General features: G+C 35.6%; 2 protein-coding genes across 2 annotated transcripts in view; one reads left to right on the top strand and one right to left on the bottom strand.

The window, feature by feature from the left end:
* GABRA5 (gamma-aminobutyric acid type A receptor subunit alpha5) overlaps positions 1–18,801 on the bottom strand; it is a 141,785-nt gene that overhangs the window by 120,367 nt on the left and 2,617 nt on the right. The window contains exon 3 of the mRNA XM_075200114.1: positions 3,104–3,225. Within this exon, the coding sequence (XP_075056215.1) occupies positions 3,104–3,225 (122 nt within the window). The remainder of the gene's footprint in view (positions 1–3,103; positions 3,226–18,801) is intronic.
* Positions 1–18,801, top strand: part of GABRB3 (gamma-aminobutyric acid type A receptor subunit beta3) — a 287,252-nt gene that overhangs the window by 64,408 nt on the left and 204,043 nt on the right. The window lies entirely within an intron of this gene.

The following is an 18,801-nucleotide window of genomic DNA, read 5'->3' on the forward strand; positions in this document are numbered from 1 at the left end:
TTACCTCACTTATCTAAGAAACTGGTGGAGAACTAAATTAGGTTATTTTAGACCAAAAAAATTGTATTTTTTTCGAAAATAGCAAAACAAAACCAAAACCAAAACCAAAACACGCAAGGGCGGTTTTGCAAAACCAAAACCAAAACCAAAACACGAAGGTAATCCAGATCCAAAACCGAATACAAAACCAAAACACGGGCGTGACCATTTCTAAATATAATGGCTGCCCAGCCCCATAAATTTGTTAATTAATTGATTATAGCAGCAGCAATAACATTTGTTTCCTGTTACAGATGTGAGTATTGTTCAATACAAGATCCCTAACCTGACTGTGAATATAGCAATAGCAGGAGTGTTCAATAACCAATTGATGACTAGCCAGATACGTTCTCTGGCAATTACTACAGCTTGTTAAAATTATGCCACAACAAGCAGCAATATTGTACGATCAGTTAGCAATATGGTCTGCCCGTTTCTGTGAGTGTATCATCAAAGTCCTTATTGATTCTATCATAAATCATTAACCACTGGATATTGAAAAAAATCTGAACACCCCCCTCCCATAAAGTTTCTAATAAAAAAATGCACTGATTTTACTGTGTACTGTACTACTTTCAAGAGTTTGCAACTGTGATCGCTACTTTTCCTGCAACTCATGCAGGTGTGTGTAATTTACTATGAGAGCTATGAGGGCTTTGGTGTATATATGAGCATATCATAGTAGGTAAGGGTCAAATGCATACAATGGATTGTGTGAGTATTCATCTATGTGTGTGCACATATATATATATATATATATATATAGTGTGTGTAAACAGGCAGTACCATTCAAGTTGCTGCCAAGGTAAAACAAGTTGTGTATTCCATAGTAAATATGTCAACAAATGAAGTCACTCATTGGTCTATACACCTCAAGTTTTCAAAATACAGTGACAACTTTTAGTTGGACATCAGTAGGTGACTATTCAAAGAGGACGGGGTTTAAGAAAGGAGATGTTCTCTCCGAAACGTCAGCTGCTGATATCCAACTAAAAGCTAAGTTGTCTCTTTATTTTTAAAACTTGAGATGTAAAGACCAGTCAGTGACTTCCTTTGTTGACATATTTATATGTTATTGAAAACATCAGTAGAGATAGCCACTGTGTGGAGGTTTTAAACAAGTGCCCCTGACATAGGCAGTTACTGACCTCTACTCTTTGTCATGGGATCTGGCTCGTGTGATGCTCTCAGATCAGACATGTTTTGGGAACAGAGTGGGGGGGAGGCTGTATCTTTTAATTAGCAGGGGTGCATTTAAATCACCAATAAACTGCACCTTAACTCTCTTCCTACATATTACATCCCAGGTACAACAATATTTCACCTCTCACTGTGACAGTTTTCTTCACAGAACAGGGCAAATATAAAAAGGTTACACTCTTTACTTAATGTTATTGATATCATATAATCACACTATATATAGCTGGTAACAAAGCTGATAATTCTCCTGTAAGCTGTGAAACACAAACAGGATTTTCTGCAAACATAAAATGTCATTTGGTACACATGGAGCACTATAAATGTTATATATATATATATATATATATATATATATATATATATATATATATATATATATATATATATATATATATATATATATTTATTTAAATAACCTGTCATAGTGTATTCCAAGTGACAGATATGTTGAACAGATACCCTATTTGAGCTATAGTTTTAGATTAACACCTGCTTTGCTTTCTGCTTGCGTCACCTGCATATTACTGAGAAATGCAACTTGTGAAGCTTTAATCAATGTCCCACTTCTTTCAACAAGAAAAATGGGAAATGTATAATGTGTATTGGCATTCAAGTAGTCAAAGAATAGATGAAATGTCTAAATTATGTAATGCTGCAGCTGTCCACAGGACTCCAATAAACCTGGTCCAAGACTGAAGGGCCCCCTGAACAGGCTGTTTTGTATTCTGAACAGGGAGGATTCTCCTGCCCTTATAGTTATCACTCGATGTCCTGATTGAATTTATTAAAATGTTTTATTACATCTGACAGTCTTATTTATAGTGGTTGCTTTATGAATGTCCAGCTAGCAGCATCAGTTCAGTATCAATCTTCTTGTCATATTGCCTATACTGCGTCTAGGTAATCATGTGCATCTGTCACCCTTGTTGAAAAAAGTGGCTCTTACAGCTTAATTGGCACCATTTCTGGCTAACACGTAACTATAGCAATAAAAGCAGTTTGTTGTACCAGACAAAATGTGATGTTTTTGTACTATCTTCCATCCCGGCCTCATGCTCTGATGGTGGAGGCTGCTGTTTGTGGGCTGCACAAATATTTAAGAAAATGCAACCTATCAATTTACTCTGAACCAGTGACATCAGTGAGGCATAAGACCCTAAACATTGGTTCAGCCCACAAAATTACTGTCTTTGTTGTGTGTATTGCCCTGATAGGCAGCCTGACACACTTCAGGGACCGCATGGACAGTTCCCTAACCTTCAAAAGGGACTCACATTGCCCTGAATCTCAGTATTAAGATATATATATATATATATATATATATATATATATATATATATATATATATATATATATTATATAAAACAATGCACTTAATCAAAGGAAGAGACATCTGTCTGTAATAACATATCAGGCATTTCAAACAAAAGTTGCGATCTAAAACAACCAAATCTGACAATAAAGCGAGAGGGAGCTTCAGGTGCAAGCTAGGAGGGCCGTCTGTTGTCCATAACTGAAGTAGGGGATTAATCCACTTGAAATATTTTAAGTGATGTGTAAAGCTTTGTGAATTAGTTAAACATGATGAAAACTTAACTAGCAGGAACATATATTACACACGAATCTCTGAGCTAAGGGACAATCAGTTTATCCAATTTAAAAAGTATCTTGTCATCTTGGCAAGAATATATTTTAACGCCAATTACATGGCAGAAATAATAGCAAAAATAAAATTGCAAGTATTTTCGAAAACCTGTCAGGCATAGGGGGCTGTTATGGGTTTCTGCATATTGTTCTTGTGCACCACTTCCTGTAAATGTCCCTCTATAAATTCACATTGTTCTTTCAAATGGATTTTTTGTACCTCCAAGCCCTGGCCGCAGTCTGTTGTCATATCCATCCAGCAAACCGTCAAGTATTCGGGTGAAAATAGTGATATTATCATTGGTGTCTTCTTTGATTGAAGCTGTAGTCATCTGGGACATGCTGTTTAAAATCATACATGAATATATTTCATTAATGAGCATTATTAGCATAATATTACATTGCACCCTTTTCTAAATATGTAATGGCAAAAGCAGAATGAAAAAAATCAATTAAGCAATTATTGTATTATTCTACCCACTAGCCCACCTAATATTAGATTTAGTGGGCACTACTAAATATGACATAGTTTAGAGGAAATATCTGTTTATCCAATATAAAAATGTATCTTGTATCCTCCACATATCAATAGTTGGAAGTTCCTTGACCGTGTTAAAACTTAAAATATCCTGTAAACTGGTTGAGTATAAGTTATTACCCTTTACAATCAGCTACTCAAAGCTCTGATTGTAATGTCAGGTCTTTCAATAGGCTTATAGACCAAAAGTCCTTTGCATAAAGCATCAATAATTCTTCTATTAAGCATACCGGAATTGAAAGTATCTAAATAGTTTCTGAAACTTTACTATAGATATTGCTTTCAATTTGCATTTTAAGTTTACTGGTCCTTTAAACTGTATTTTGATAGAAAAAATGTAATTGGCGATGGGATAAGTATAAATAAATACATAAAAACCAAGTAAATAAAACAGCTACAGTTTATCCTCTCCTTTACTAATACAGAGTAGGATTGATTCACAATATTAAAGAGCTGCATCACTTTATAGATATCTTTACAATCGAAAACTATAGTAGTAAAAATGTTCTACGTAGCCAAGGTTCTTGTTTTTGTGGGGTTTTTTATAGGTATTTTTTATCATTTGGTAGAGTAGCTTACAGAATATTTTTATACTCAGCTTGCCTGGGCTGTTAAATTTAGTGGCACTTGAATTACTGCAAAGTGAGACTATTGCTAAATGGTAGTTGTCATCAATTTTATAAATTGCTACAAATTGTAGAGTTTGCCTTAGATAATTGTTTGTCTATCCTTCCTGCCTTTTATCTTATTTACTTAGTATAACTTCTTCTTTGTGAGTACTTGTTTTTATATTATAACAGAACTCTAAAATATTAGAGCCAGTTCAAAACTATAATATAAATAAGCAAAAGTATTACAGTGAAATGCATGGACATATGTGAACTTTACATTGCTTCTACCCTAAGCAGAGGTTGCGCAAGGATATATATTATAGAGTCATATATATACGTGTATATATATAAATATATATATATATATATATATATATATATACAGTCAAGTCGATAAATATTGGGACATGGACACAATTCTCATATTTTGGGCTCTACACACAACCACAATGGATTTGAAATGAAACTAATGAGTATAACTGCAGACTTTCAGCTTTAATTTGAGGGTATTTACATCCAAATCAGGTGAACGGTGGAGGAATTACAACGGTTTCTATATGTGCCTCCCACTTTTTAGGGGACCAAAAGTAATGGGACAATCGACTAAAAACCTATTTCATGGACATGTGTGGGCTATTTGCTCATTATTTCATCATCAATTAAGCTGGTAAATGGTCTGGAGTTGATTCTGGGTGCGACATTTGCATTTGGAATCTGTTGCTGTCGACTCTCAATATGCGATCCAAAGAGTTGTCACTATCACTGAAGCAAGACATCATTAGGCTGAAAAATCAAAACAAACCCATCAAAGAGATAGCAAAAACATTAGGTGTGGCCAAATCAACTGTTTGAAACATTCTTTAAAAGAAAGAATGCACCGGAGAGCTCAGCAACACCAAAAGACCCGGAAGACCACGGAAAACAACTATGGTGGATGACAGAAGAATGTTTTCTCTGGTGAAGAAAAACCCCTTCACAATAGTTGGCCAAATCAAGAATACTCTACAGGAGGTAGGTGTATATGTGTCAAAGTCCACAATCAAGAGAAGACTTCACAAGAGTATGAATATAGAAGGTTCATCACAAGATGTAAACTATTTGTGAGCCACAAAAACAGGAAGACCAGATTAGAGTTTGGAAAACAACATCTAAAAAAGCCATTACAGTTTTGGAACAACATCCTATGGACAGATGAGACAAATATCAACTTGTACTAGAGTGATGGGAAGAGAAGAGTATGGAGAAGGAAAGGAATTGCTCATGATCCAAAACATACCACCTCATCAGTGAAGCATGGTGGTGGTAGTGTCATGGCGTGGGCATGTATGGCTGCAAATGGAACTGGTTCCCTTGTATTTATTGATGATGTGACTGCTGACAAAAGCAGCAGGATGAATTCTGAAGTGTTTCGGGCAATATTATCTGCTCATATTCAGTCAAATGCTTCAGAACTCATTGGACGGCGCTTCACAGTGCAGATGGATAATGACCCCAAGCATACTGCAAAAGCAACCAAAGAGTTTTTTAAGGCTAACAAGTGGAATGTTATGCAATGGCCAAGTCAATCACCTGACCTGAATCCAATTGAGCATGAATTTCACTTGATGAAGACAAAATTGAAGGGAAAATGCCCCAAGAACAAGCAGGAACTGAAGACATTTGCAGAAGAGGCCTGGCAGAGCATCACCAGGGATTAAACCCAGCTTCTGGTGATGTCTATGCCTTCCAGACTTCAGGCTGTAATTGACTGCAAAAGATTTGCAACAAAGTATTAAAAAGTGAAAGTTTGATGTAGGATTGTTTAGTTTATCCCATTACTTTTTTCCATTAAAAAGTGGGAGGCACATATAGAAACCGTTGTAATTCCTACACTGTTCACCTGATTTGGATGTAAATTCCCTCAAATTAAAGCTGAAAGTCTGCAGTTAAAGCATATCTTGTTAGTTTCATTTCAAATCCATTGTGGTGGTGTATAGAGCCCAAAATATGTGACTTGTGTCGATGTCCCAATATTTATGGACTTGACTGTATATATATTTATAATATATATATATATATCTATAATATAAATGTCTAGTGGTGTGTGTTAGTCTGTCTGTGTGTGTGTGGAAAAAATAAAACCAAGCTGCAGCGCCACCTGCTGGGCGGAGTTATACACTGACCTACTAAATTCTTAGTGTGTGTGGAAAAAAAAATTCAGAAAGGGCTGAAATTTGGTATACTAAGATGTTTTTAATTTGTTAATTTAATTTGTTAATTGTTAAAAGTGTTTCTAAAGATTTTTTAAAAATATATATATTTTTTGAAGGAGAAGTGACAGTTGAGTGGTTGGTGGTTGCCGGGGGTGACAGTGGGGAGTGGTTGGTGGTTGAGGCCTGGGCTATGGCCCAAATGCATGACAAGAACCTTTTTAACACCTTAAGTAGCTTGATTTGACTAGAATGCATGAGTATCATGCACGGAGTAACTTGTGTATGTGTGTTTGTATGTGTATGTGTATATATATATATATATATATATATATATATATATATATATATTCAGGTTCCACTTGGTATACTGACATTGAATCATAAATATTTTTTTATTCAGTGCATATTTTCTACTTGCACAAGAAGGTCAAAGTTTGATGTTATACAATTTTCCACAATATCAGATGTAGTGACTTTGCCAATACACAATTTATGTTAAGAATAAGCATTATAAATATTTCTATTAAAGCTGTATAATTTCAGGAACAAATAGAAGTAAGCATTAATAACCTAATGCACTGCAGTCATGTCAATGAGTGATAATATGGGAGATATTCATTGTTAGTACCGAAAATAAGACCTACCCTGAAAATAAACACTAGCATGATTTTTCATAGGGCTAATAATAGAAGACCTACCCAAAAAATAAGCCCAAGTTCGTAAGCCTTGGGGTGTGGCAAAGCCTGCATAGCGGGGGGAGGGTGTTTTCAACTGTTGAGAACAGTAGAGGGGCCGTGGGAGAGCAGGGGGACTGCAGACATTTTTCTGTATTTTGCTGCGGTTTTGCGCTTTTTGTCCACTTCCAAGATTTTTGGCCTAAAGACAATCAAGTTTCATTCAGCACAGCAATTGGAGATGAAAAGACATCTGCTGTGGTTGCTCACTGGAAAGATTATATCATTAAGTTTGCAGTTGCTCATTTGGAGAAATTCCAACAGAGAGATGATTACCGTGAGCTTTTACAACTCACCATAATTTTCTTGGGAGGCATTCCTCCAAGTGGAGTACATTTCATATTTCCTGGAGCTATCCATCGGGCTCACTGGATGGCCTGGACCATTTACTCCATTAAGATGTGGCTGTTCCACAACCAGTACAATCCACAGCAGCCAGGCTTTAGCGAGTCACGGAAGACTCGTGGGATATAGTACTGTGACAAAGTTTAGCATCATCTGCAGGATGTTTGTCTGTTCATTACTGCCATTTATGTGAAATACTCGTTCCAGAGCTCATCACCAACTGCTGCTCCAAAGCTCCAAGGAATGACCTTGCCTTGTTATATGCACTGTCTGTGTATCCAAATAAAAGAAGTTGCAACGGTAGCCAAAAAGGCATTTAACAACCATCAATAGTATCTTTCAGAAATACTGGTCAGTTTCAGTTTCTTTGATGATGAAGTGTCAACAGAAAAAAAAACAACTTATGGCTGCTGCTATCAAACACTCAGATGGATCTGACAATCCTCTGAAACATATTCTACCAGTTCTTCAGCCAGCAACAAAGGGTTTACATAACTTCGTCACAAGATCAATGCTAAGTTTGTTCAAAATTCTTGGTCTGTCTGAGGAATTCTTGGCGTATGACTGAAGAAGATATATATATATATATATATATATATATATATATATATATATATATATATATATATATATATATATATATATATATATATGTAATTGATTATTATATATATACCATTTTCCTTACTTAAATAACTATTGTCTCTCCTCCCCCCACTATAGCAAGGTAATGGCTTTTGTCAGAGGAGAAGTGTGAGGCTAAGTACATTTACATATCAAAACAATTGGTCTCTAATCAGATACATCAGCCCACCCCCCAGAAGTTTTGTAATTAACTTCTGAAGGCAAAAGTGTCCTTTTGGATCAGACTTGACTACGCAGACACACCCCCAGAAATTCTCTCCCTGTTTGGATTGAAAAATAGTAAAGTATATATGAGCCCTTTAATAGGGCTCTGCTAACATTGTGAACATGAGGAAATAGACTTAAATATGAGTAAAATGTGTATTGTTAGTCTTATATATATATTATACTTAGTGCTCTGGTATCCCAGCTCGTCCCACATATCCATTTACATTTTTAGCACATTTGTTTGTGTATATGTTTTAATAAAATTTTATACATTTTACATACCAGCGCTGCCACTTGCTTTTTCATTGATGCAACCAATATAGTCGAAAATATGACAAAGTTGCAGGAATATCTCAAAGAATTGAGGGGGAACATTAATTGATGTGATTATTTTTTTTTGTTAAACTAGAAAAAAAATATTTTGATTTATATCCCTTGCATGAGAAAATACTGCTGGATGACTCTATCCAGCTCAAATGTTAAATTCTCAATATTGTTAAATTGATCTTAATTTTTTTTTTTTTTTTAAATCCAGTATTTTTATTGAAATTTTTTAAGATATAAACATACTAAACAACAAAAAGAAAAACAATCACATACATATCGGAATTAAAATTGATCTTAATTTAGTTTTGTGGATTTATAGACTCTTCTCTTTTTGAAGATTGTATAGGAATATGTTAAGCATCTCAGAACATCAAGCATGGCTATATAGCATACATTTATGGTTATATATTTTTAACTATTTCTGTATACACATTATATATACATATATTTATAAGGCATACTTAGTACCACAGTAGAGAATACATGTTGTATCCTGTGTACAGCAGGTGTACTTGAAATGGTTAAATGTCTATGTATGTTTTTTGTTATATGATTATATTGGGATGACAACTTACTATATATGGATGCTGTATAATTCTGATTATTGAGTTATTTATTGTGAACAGTTTATATATGTATAACTTGTTATGTATCAATCACTGCATTCTATATTGTGAATGAGATTCAAAGACAATTAAAATATTTTTTTGTAATGGAAATTAAAAGTGTTTTGAAAGGAAATTCTGGTTTATTTGGTGGCATTCCTTGATAAGCCGACAATAAAGGCCTAGACAGTTGACATGTGTGGTACAGCTGCAGGATCTAAGCAGGTGTACTGAACCTATGGGCTTGTCCATATGTTTTATACTGCCTATAAGAGATTATAGGATGTAGCTTCAGAATGGAAAATATAGTGGTTATATATATATATATATATATATATATATATATATATATATATATGCCTGTAGCACAGGCAAAAAGACAATACATACAGGTAGATAAAACATTGGTTAAGTAATTTACACATAGCACACCATTAAATAAATTACACTTTTGTATTTGTACATGTGTTTACAATTCATGTTCTCTACACTTGATACAGGGACGAATAGATGACCTATAGAACATGTACTATTGATTCGCTTTGAAGACAGCACAGTACTTACATGTGCTTACGTTGTACGTTCAGACAACAGAGCACATAGTTTAAATATGCAAGCCCACAAAGACGGCACTCTTGGAGGAGCTTTTGACAGAAGTGTTGGACAGAAGTCATGAGTGCTAGAATGCAAAGGTAAAAGTATTGAGTGGGCTGTGTGTGTAGCAATATTGGTCAGAGGCTTGTTGTCTTGTGGTAGCTGTATAGAGGGTTTTAATAGGGTAACCTAGGGAGATTAAGATGGTGGTTGAGGAACATCATAACCTTGTCTGAAGAGGTGGGTTTCAGAGAACGCTTGAAGGTTTTAAGAGTAGAGGAAAGTCTTACTGTGCGAGGGAGAGAATTCTACAAGGTGGGTGCAGCCCGAAAAAAGTCCTGTAACCGAGAATGGGAGGATGTGATGAGAGTGGAAGAGAGACACAGATTGGAGGTGTCGAATTGGGAGATATTTTAATACAAGTGAGGAAATGTATGTCCGTGCAATTTTGTTGACGGCCTTGTATGTTAGTAGAATAATTTTATATTGGACTCGTTGAAATACAGGCAAACAATGTAGAGACTGACAGAGAGGCTCAGTAGAGGAAGAACGGTTTGCAAGGAAAATCAATCTAGCTGCTGCATGCAAAATAAATTGTAGGGGTTCAAGTCTGACTTTGGGAAGTCCAGTTAGGAGGGAATTGCAATATTCGATGCGGGAGATAAAGAGTGCATGAATTACGTTTTTGCTGCGCCTTGTGTGAGATATGTGCGTATTCTGGAAATGTTGTTTAGATGTATGTAACATAATTTAGATATAGAGTTGATGTGGGGAATTAACGAAAGCTGTGAGTGAAGGATTACACCAAGGCAGCGAGCTTCTGGGTGGGATTTGTGGTCATGTTATCAACAAAAATAGAAATGTCAGGCAGAAAGCTTCTGTTTTTGGGTGGGAATATTATTAATTCAGTTTTTGAAAGATTGAGTTTGAGTTGGCGAGAAGACATCCAAGATGAATTGGCAGAAAGACCGTCAGTAACGCGAGACAGCACAGATGGTGAAAGATCAGGAGAGGATAGATAGATTTGTGTATCATCCGCATAGAGATGATACTGAGCTTATTAGTTTTCCAAGAGAAGTGGTGTAGATAGAGAATAGCAGAGGACCTAGGACTAAGCCTTGTGGTACTCCAACTGATAAAGGAAGCGGAGCAGAGGTGGATCCAGAGAAATTAACATTGAAAGAGTGATTATATAGGTAGGATGAGAACCAGGATAGGACAGTGCCTTCAAGACCTAGGAATTGTAGCGTTTGTATTAGGAGAGAGGGGTCAACAGTGTCAAATGCAGCAGAGAGATCCAGGAGAATTAGAAGAGAGTAATGGTTTTTACTTTTTGCTGTGATCAAATCATTGACAACCTTGGTCAGCGCAGTCTCTGTGGAGTGTTGAGAGCGAAAGCCTGACTGAAGAGGATCCAATAGGTTGTTTGCTGTAGGAAAGTGTGTGAGGCGAGTGTAGGCAATTCTCTCGAGAAGCTTGGAGGGGCATGGGAGCTGAGAGATGGGGCGGTGATTTGTGAGAGATTTAGGGTAAGAATTTTGTTTTTTTTGAAAATGGGAGTAATCAGTGGATGCTTGAATAGTGATGGAAAAATACCAGTAGAAAGAGATAGATTACAGCTTTTAGTTAGAGGGAGAATGAGCACAGGAAACAGGGACCTATTGATTTGTGAGGGAATGGGATCAAGATGACAGGAGGTTGAGTAGGAAGATGAGAAGAGAGTAGAAACTTCCTCTTCATTTGTTTGATCAAATGAAAAGAGAGTGTCAGAGGGTGCTACGAAGGAATTGAGGTGATTGCTTGCCGAGGAAGATGATACCATTTCAAGTCTGATCTTATCCATTTTGTCTTTGAAATAGGAAGCAAGATCCTGGGCACTTATGGTAGTTGGAGGATTTGGGGCGGGAGAATTCAGAAGAGATTTATATGTGTTAAAAAGGCATTTGGGTTTAGAAGCCTGAGCATAGATGAGAGATTGGAAGTATGTTTGTTTTGCTGTTTCCAGAGCATTTCTATAGGAGTGGTAGATACCAGTATATGTGATGAAATCATTAGAGGTACAAGATTTACGCCAGTGACGTTTATCATTACAAGAACGTTTTTGTAGAGTTCGTGTCACTTTAGTGTGCCACGTTTGGCAAAGAAGTCTATGTGGAGTATGTAGTGTCGCTGGAGCCACTTGATCAAGGGCAGTTGCTAGGGTTTGGTGAAAGTGTGGTATTGCCCGATCAGGGGAGGAGAATGTAGAAATTGGGGAGAGAAGGTATTGGAGAGATGTGGAAAACTGTTGAAGATCAATAGAGTTGATATTCCTGCGCTTGTGAGGAGGCTTGGAAGAGTTTGACACTAGGGAGTATAAAGAACGTGGGGTGACTGAGTAGCTAATAAGGTGATGATCCTAGAGGGGGAAAGGAGTGTTAAGGAAATCAGAAGCATAGTCTAGAAAAAACAAGATCAAGACAGTGGCCATCCTGATTAGTAGCGGATTCAATCCACTGGGAGAGGTCGAGTGTGGAGGGTAGAGAGAGTAGTTTGGAAGCAGCATTAGAACGTGGATTAGAAATAGGGATGTTGAAATCACCTATGATGATGGTGGGGATGTCAGAGGACAAGAAGTGAGGGAGCCATGCAGAGAAGTGTTCAAGAAATTGTTGTTGTGGTCCAGGGGGGCGATAGATGACAGTAACACACATAGAGAACGGGTTAAAAATCCTAACAGCATGTACTTCAAAATATGTGAATGTGAGTGATGGGACATATGCTAGAACTGTGAATGTGCACTGTGGGTAGAGTAGCTAAACCTGTATTCAATTCATAGCGTATCTCACAATACATTTAGTTTTGAATCGGGGCGTAAGTACCCTCTGCCTAAACGTTACTTGTAAATATAGATACACACAACAGACTGCAGTATACACACAAGGGTCTGTACACTAAAAGGTCACATCAGAACATATAAAAAAAAAAGATAAAATTAAATAAATGAACAACTCTTAACAGTATATTAATTAATAACAAATATAGATTTAATTTTTTATATATTTGTTTACATTAAATACATTAAGATGTTTTCAATGTGTACTGTACATGCAATGCATTTTTACAGTCTATATTTCTATGTCATATAAGTCATCACTATCAGTCGGCACTTATACCTGCACTGTAGCTTGCTGCAAGTGATACTGCTAAAATAAGGCATACTTACGCGAAGCAAAGGATTTGAATCTGCCTAATCTGCGTCAGAACCCATTAGGCATGCCCATACTGTAAATGGCCTACGTTCATTCGCTCCTTCCCTTCTCTGTTCAGCCTCTCAAGCCATAGGCAGTTGCAATGGTCATTTCCATTCAGACAGGATTTTCATGCAATTGTGTTCATTGGTATAAGGTTTGTTTTGGACTTATGTCTAAACATGAATCCGGCTCTCAATGTATTTCATATTGTTCGTACAGGAAAATTTCAATTTTAGAGTTTAGCGATCCCTTAAATATATCATGTGTAAGGCAACATTATTACTTTCAACAATGCATATCTTTTTGTTAAACTGTTAGGATTGTGTATATATATATATTGGCGCTATATAAATAAATGATGATGATGATGATGAAGCATCGGTAAATGTGGGTCATCAATAGCAATGTGACAATCACTAAGCATGACAGTAGATATAGCTCAGAGTAGAAAGTGTACAGTTAAATTATCAATCATTTCTATTTTCTAAGTGCAGTTCCAGGTTCTAAAACTATATCTCTAGAAATGATTGGCCCTGGAAATGGCCATAGTTGTCAACATTATTTTGTATACTGGATGCAATACCCATGATTTATTATATTCTATTTTTTAACATTTATATTTATTGTTTCAGGGCATTTATAATGCAAAATAATGACATTATAACTAAGTTCAGCAGACATAATATGATGGGAATTATAGTACTCGAATGTCTACTTGGTTCATACTTCACATGACGTACTGAAATGTACTTGCTAAACACCAAAGTATCCCTGGTAATTATTTAAGCATGTTGACAGCTATGGATTATCTACGTCTTTGTGTTGAACAAGGGAGAGAGAAGGTAGGCTGTAGATAGTTGAAATATGTAGAGTGGTAAATAAAGACATGAGACCAGGGAGAGGATAATGTAAAGACCTGGTAAGTATACAACTATGAAGTATATGTGGTGGAAGGAATTAAAATCCATTAAATACAGAGGAAGTAGTAACAATTTATAAAACATGTCTAAGTTATACTACATTAACAAAAAAGAAATATTCTTAATTCTCTAATCAATTTTATAGTTCAATTGCAAAACCATGTGCTACATACTATGTTATGTCAAGATGATTTGATGGACAGAGTTGCTTTTCTCCAAAATCTCACCACATTGCCTTAATTTAAGAATTCAATGCGCTTTTTATTGTATGGAAATTATTGCACATAATTTTCAAAAATTGAATGCAGCATATCAGAATGGTTGAAACAAACTTATGTTACATATGCTTCATTAATTTTAACTAAATTACTACAGTGCTTTCATTAAAATACTGCTGATGATAGCAAACATTAGGTTACATTTCGTGCTTTGATACACACTGTAGAGGAATGCAGAACATGTAGCTTTGAAGCACTAAAGTTGTAGCAGTTCTTGTGCTAGCTCCATGTGACCTTGAGCAAGTCATTTCATCTTAACTTGCTTTCAAGTCAATGTATTCTATAGGTTATGCAGGCAAATATTTTATGATGTCTGTAAATTCTCTGCTCTGTAGTTCTCTACTGCATATTAAAACAGGGCTGTCATAATATTTCATCACATTTCAGTCAATTAACGTAAAAACAACTGAGAATTTACTGCACAAAACAATGAACAAGAATCAGTTATATTTTTTCTTAAACATGTAACTGAAAAATATAATCACACTTCAGGCTAAGCTTGTTTAAAGCCCAATAGTCATATAAAAATGTAGTACATGTTATAATTTAACTCAGGTATGCTAGCTGCATATTAGAGATATTGGCATATCATACAAAGGTGTTGCTTAAAATACACATACATATTAACCTTGATATAACGAGGACATAGTATGCAGTGCTTTACAGAGAATGTTTAATCATTCACATCACAGTGGAGCTTAGTATAAAATCCCTATCACACAAACAAACCCTAACATTAACCTACCAATATGTTTGTGGTAGGAAACAGGAGCACCCAGAAGAAACCCATGTAAATGGAAGGAGAACATAAAAACTCAAAACTGTTAATGCCCTGGTCAGAATGGAACTCATGGGGCTAGATTTACTAAACTGTGGGTTTGAAAAAGTGGAGATGATGCCTACAGTAATCAATCAGATATTTGTTATCATTTATTTAGTACATTCTACAAAATGACAGCTAGAATCTGATTGGTTGCTATAGGCAACATCTCCACTTTTTCAAACCCGCAGTTTAGTAAATATACCCCATGGCCTCAGAGCTGTAAGACTACAATGTTAGCCACTGTGGGTCTGATTCACAGTGAGACTTACACCCATTTGCATAGTATATGATTGCATTTTTTCACACTGCTCATGCTCAGAAAGTGAATGTATGCAACAGCAGCTCTTCAGACCTGTGACCTTTTGCCACTTCCGACTGCTTTTACATGAAGAGGTGTGAAGGGGGGTGGAAAGGTGGTCTAACATAGGCAATGTACAGGAAGGCTTGTTCAAGCCATTGTGTACTGATTCAGAGTGTAACTTAGTCACAGATATGGCTGAAAAAGCGATTATTATTTACGGGTGGTCACGGACAGGTGTAAGTAGTGGATGATGCTGATGACGAACATCCAAGCTAGGTTGTAATTAGAGATTTGCCATTGATTTGAGGCTTATTGAGACTTTAGTAGTCACTCGTTATAGATTAGGATTTGCCAAGCATGTTGTAGCAAAGATTAAAAAAAAATTCTATGCATGTTGGAACGTTGTTCCTCCTGTATTAGCTTGATTATTCAAGTTTAAATGATTATTTAAGTTTCAAAGCAATTGAATTTGTAACATATAAAATAAAAGGTTTTTTTGTACATGTTTGCAAGTTGGACATAAGTGTCTGAGTGGTGTCTGCTGTCAAATGAACACACTTGTTACTCGGTCAGCCCTGGACAAATTTTCAACTCTGAATATGACGTTTATATGCATACACTTGAATGTAACTTTTTCAATGGCTAGTTATGCTTATGCTTTCGCTCTACTCGGAATCAGGTCCTGTGTCTCTATGTAACGCACACACATACCTGTGTAAGATATCTTTAGAAAGTATTATGGCACTAATGTATAGGTAGTAGAAGTCAATCAGTATTAAACATATAGCTGCAGTCTATCTTTAGGCTATATTTTTTTTTTCTAATTTTTATTAAATGCAGATGACAGTTAGAGATGACTTCAGCTGGGATCCGCTTTGTGATCTCCAACATAATCTTCATCTCACAAATACATAACCGCTTAAATTCTACAAAGACAGTGGGAAATTACAAGGTAGTGCAGGGAGTATCATCTCACGAAGGACAGGGTTGTTTCAAGGACTACTTGACTGTGAACATGTGGAACAAGTGCCCTAGCTTTATTTCCAACAGGGTGTGTGTATGTGTATGTATATGTATGTGTGTATATATATATATATATATATATATATATATATATATATATATAATATGTATATGTATGTATATATGTATGTATATATATATGTATGTATATATGTATGTGTATGTATATATGTATGTGTATATATATATGTGTATATATGTATAGCCAAAATTGTGTTTGGCATATTAATAGTTTTTCAAAGAAGGTGTGATTAGCTCACTACAGGGCTGTCATTATTTGGTAAGTGTTCCATTTCTATTATTTGGATTAATCTGGCTAAACTTAGATTTTGCACAACTGTTAGATAGAATGTAGAATGTATGACTATCACGTTTCCACTAACATAACATTGGAAGTAATTTGTCTTTGTGGTCAATGATGTCTCTTTTACTTCACCTCCAATTCTCCTCTCTTTATGGAAGAAGAGTTTAATCAATGTGGGTGAAGTTCTAGCACAGCAAACTTACATTTGTTACATTAATAAACATTACATTACATTATTAAATATGTGCACCTTGAATTTATTAATTTACTAATGCTTCAAGAAGATAAACAGTAGCATATGTCTATTTTTAATAAATATATGAAATTGAATTTGACAGAATCAAGTGAATATTTCATTACCATTTTAGAATAGATGGTACTATTCAGGAGAATAGACGTCTGGGTAACAAGATCACCCTAAGTTCTGTTTTGGTTATTACTGTTGAGAGCCTGGCTGCAGCAAGGAAAAAATACAAAGCCTAAATTCTGTCCATTAGCCTGTTGCCATGGATGCACCCAGCACTCAATGCTAACATTGATTTGTTTTGATCTAAATGAATTTGATAGTTTCACGTGTTTTCATAAATGTAAGATACAAGCGAGTTTGATTAGTCTTTGCTATGTGTATTGCTTACGTTACAAAACACAATATTAATTGGAACTACAAAAATAAACATACACCTATTAAATATTGTAATATCAATATAATTAATCTGTTATAGCTGTTCTTGCTCATATACCATAGAGCATTAACAATGTTTATTCATATTACAATTGTTGAACTGTGATGTGCCATTTCTTATCATAATATATTACCAGATAACGTACTATGCAAGCAAAAAACATATTATGCTCATGAAAGTGAATATGATATAGCGAGTCACTTTGGGACTTTGTGACCTAATTAATTCACAAACCATTTGGAATATAATCTTTTTGGTGACTTACAGTATGATTACTTTAAAAAAAAGTTTTTGACACATTATTTTAAATTGAATGCATCAATTAGATTGACAGACGTTTTCTTATTTTCCCTGTAAAATATAATTCAACTTCATCTTACTATACATACAAAATATACAGCGCAAATGTATTATCGGGAGTTAAAGCTAACCTGGATTGGTTCTGGCTCAGAGACTTTTTGTGTAAACATGCGTTTATTATTGGTTTTGTATGCACAAGAGTGTTATTGTGTGTATCTGTGTGCAAATGTATCTGTCAATGGTTCCAAAAACTTGTGTTATTATGGCACACCTGTTGACACAGATGTCACATTATTATTTTTGTCCATATCAGAGTTACTATATGAGAATTTATACAATCCTAATCTTATGTAAATATACATATGTTGGAAAAACCAATGTGAATTACAGATAATTTGCTTCGTTTTTTCCATAACATCATAGTTCACTTAATCATCACAGCATATGTTCAACTTGTTTCAGGTGTTTCCTGTCAACCATCAATTCTTGTGACACATTCAGGCTTCGAGTCACATATGTGTATTAAATTGAGGTGTGACTTAATTAATTGGGCCCACGTTTAAAATGGAGGTGTGACTTAATTAATTCAGAAAGGTGGCATTAATACGTAACAAACACCTCTCAGAATAAATTGGTCAGGTTGTAATTTACAGTATGGAAAACGTGTCTATTCTTGTGTATGCATGTTTGTATATTGCTGCCAATACATGTGGGTGGTGTAAACTGTAATTTTAGCAGGTTTCATGAGTTCTGTTTAATCTAGAGTTGCATTAGACACTCCAATATTCCTGCATCAGTTTGCCAGTAGATTCTTGTCAGTACTGTGGCATTAGGTGATCCTACTCTCAACTTCTCAATCTGTGGCTTCCTGCTTCCCTTCATTATTTATTTAACAACAATACCCATGTCCAATGCCACGCTGCCGTCACTAACTCAGTTACATAAGTGGGAAGGTCCCCATAAGACAATGTCCTGAAATAAACTGTGAGAATATGATCTTTCTAATAACAGTTAGCTACAGGTTATTCAACTCCTACTCAATTCAAACTGACGACACATGGGCATTCAGGAAATGAAGAATGTCAGAAAGGTGCTGTGACCCTAATCACATGCACCTTACAAAATGCAAGAAAAAAAAACTTTCAGGTAGATAATTGGAAGATGTACATGTCCTCCTGGGTAAATGTAGTTCTTCTAAGGGCAGGGGCAGGCTGGGCTGGGGGCAGTGGGCATTTTCCTCCCGGGCCGGATCTAT

The sequence above is a fragment of the Mixophyes fleayi genome, chromosome 2 (genome assembly GCF_038048845.1).
Source record: "Mixophyes fleayi isolate aMixFle1 chromosome 2, aMixFle1.hap1, whole genome shotgun sequence".
Taxonomy (NCBI): domain Eukaryota; kingdom Metazoa; phylum Chordata; class Amphibia; order Anura; family Limnodynastidae; genus Mixophyes; species Mixophyes fleayi.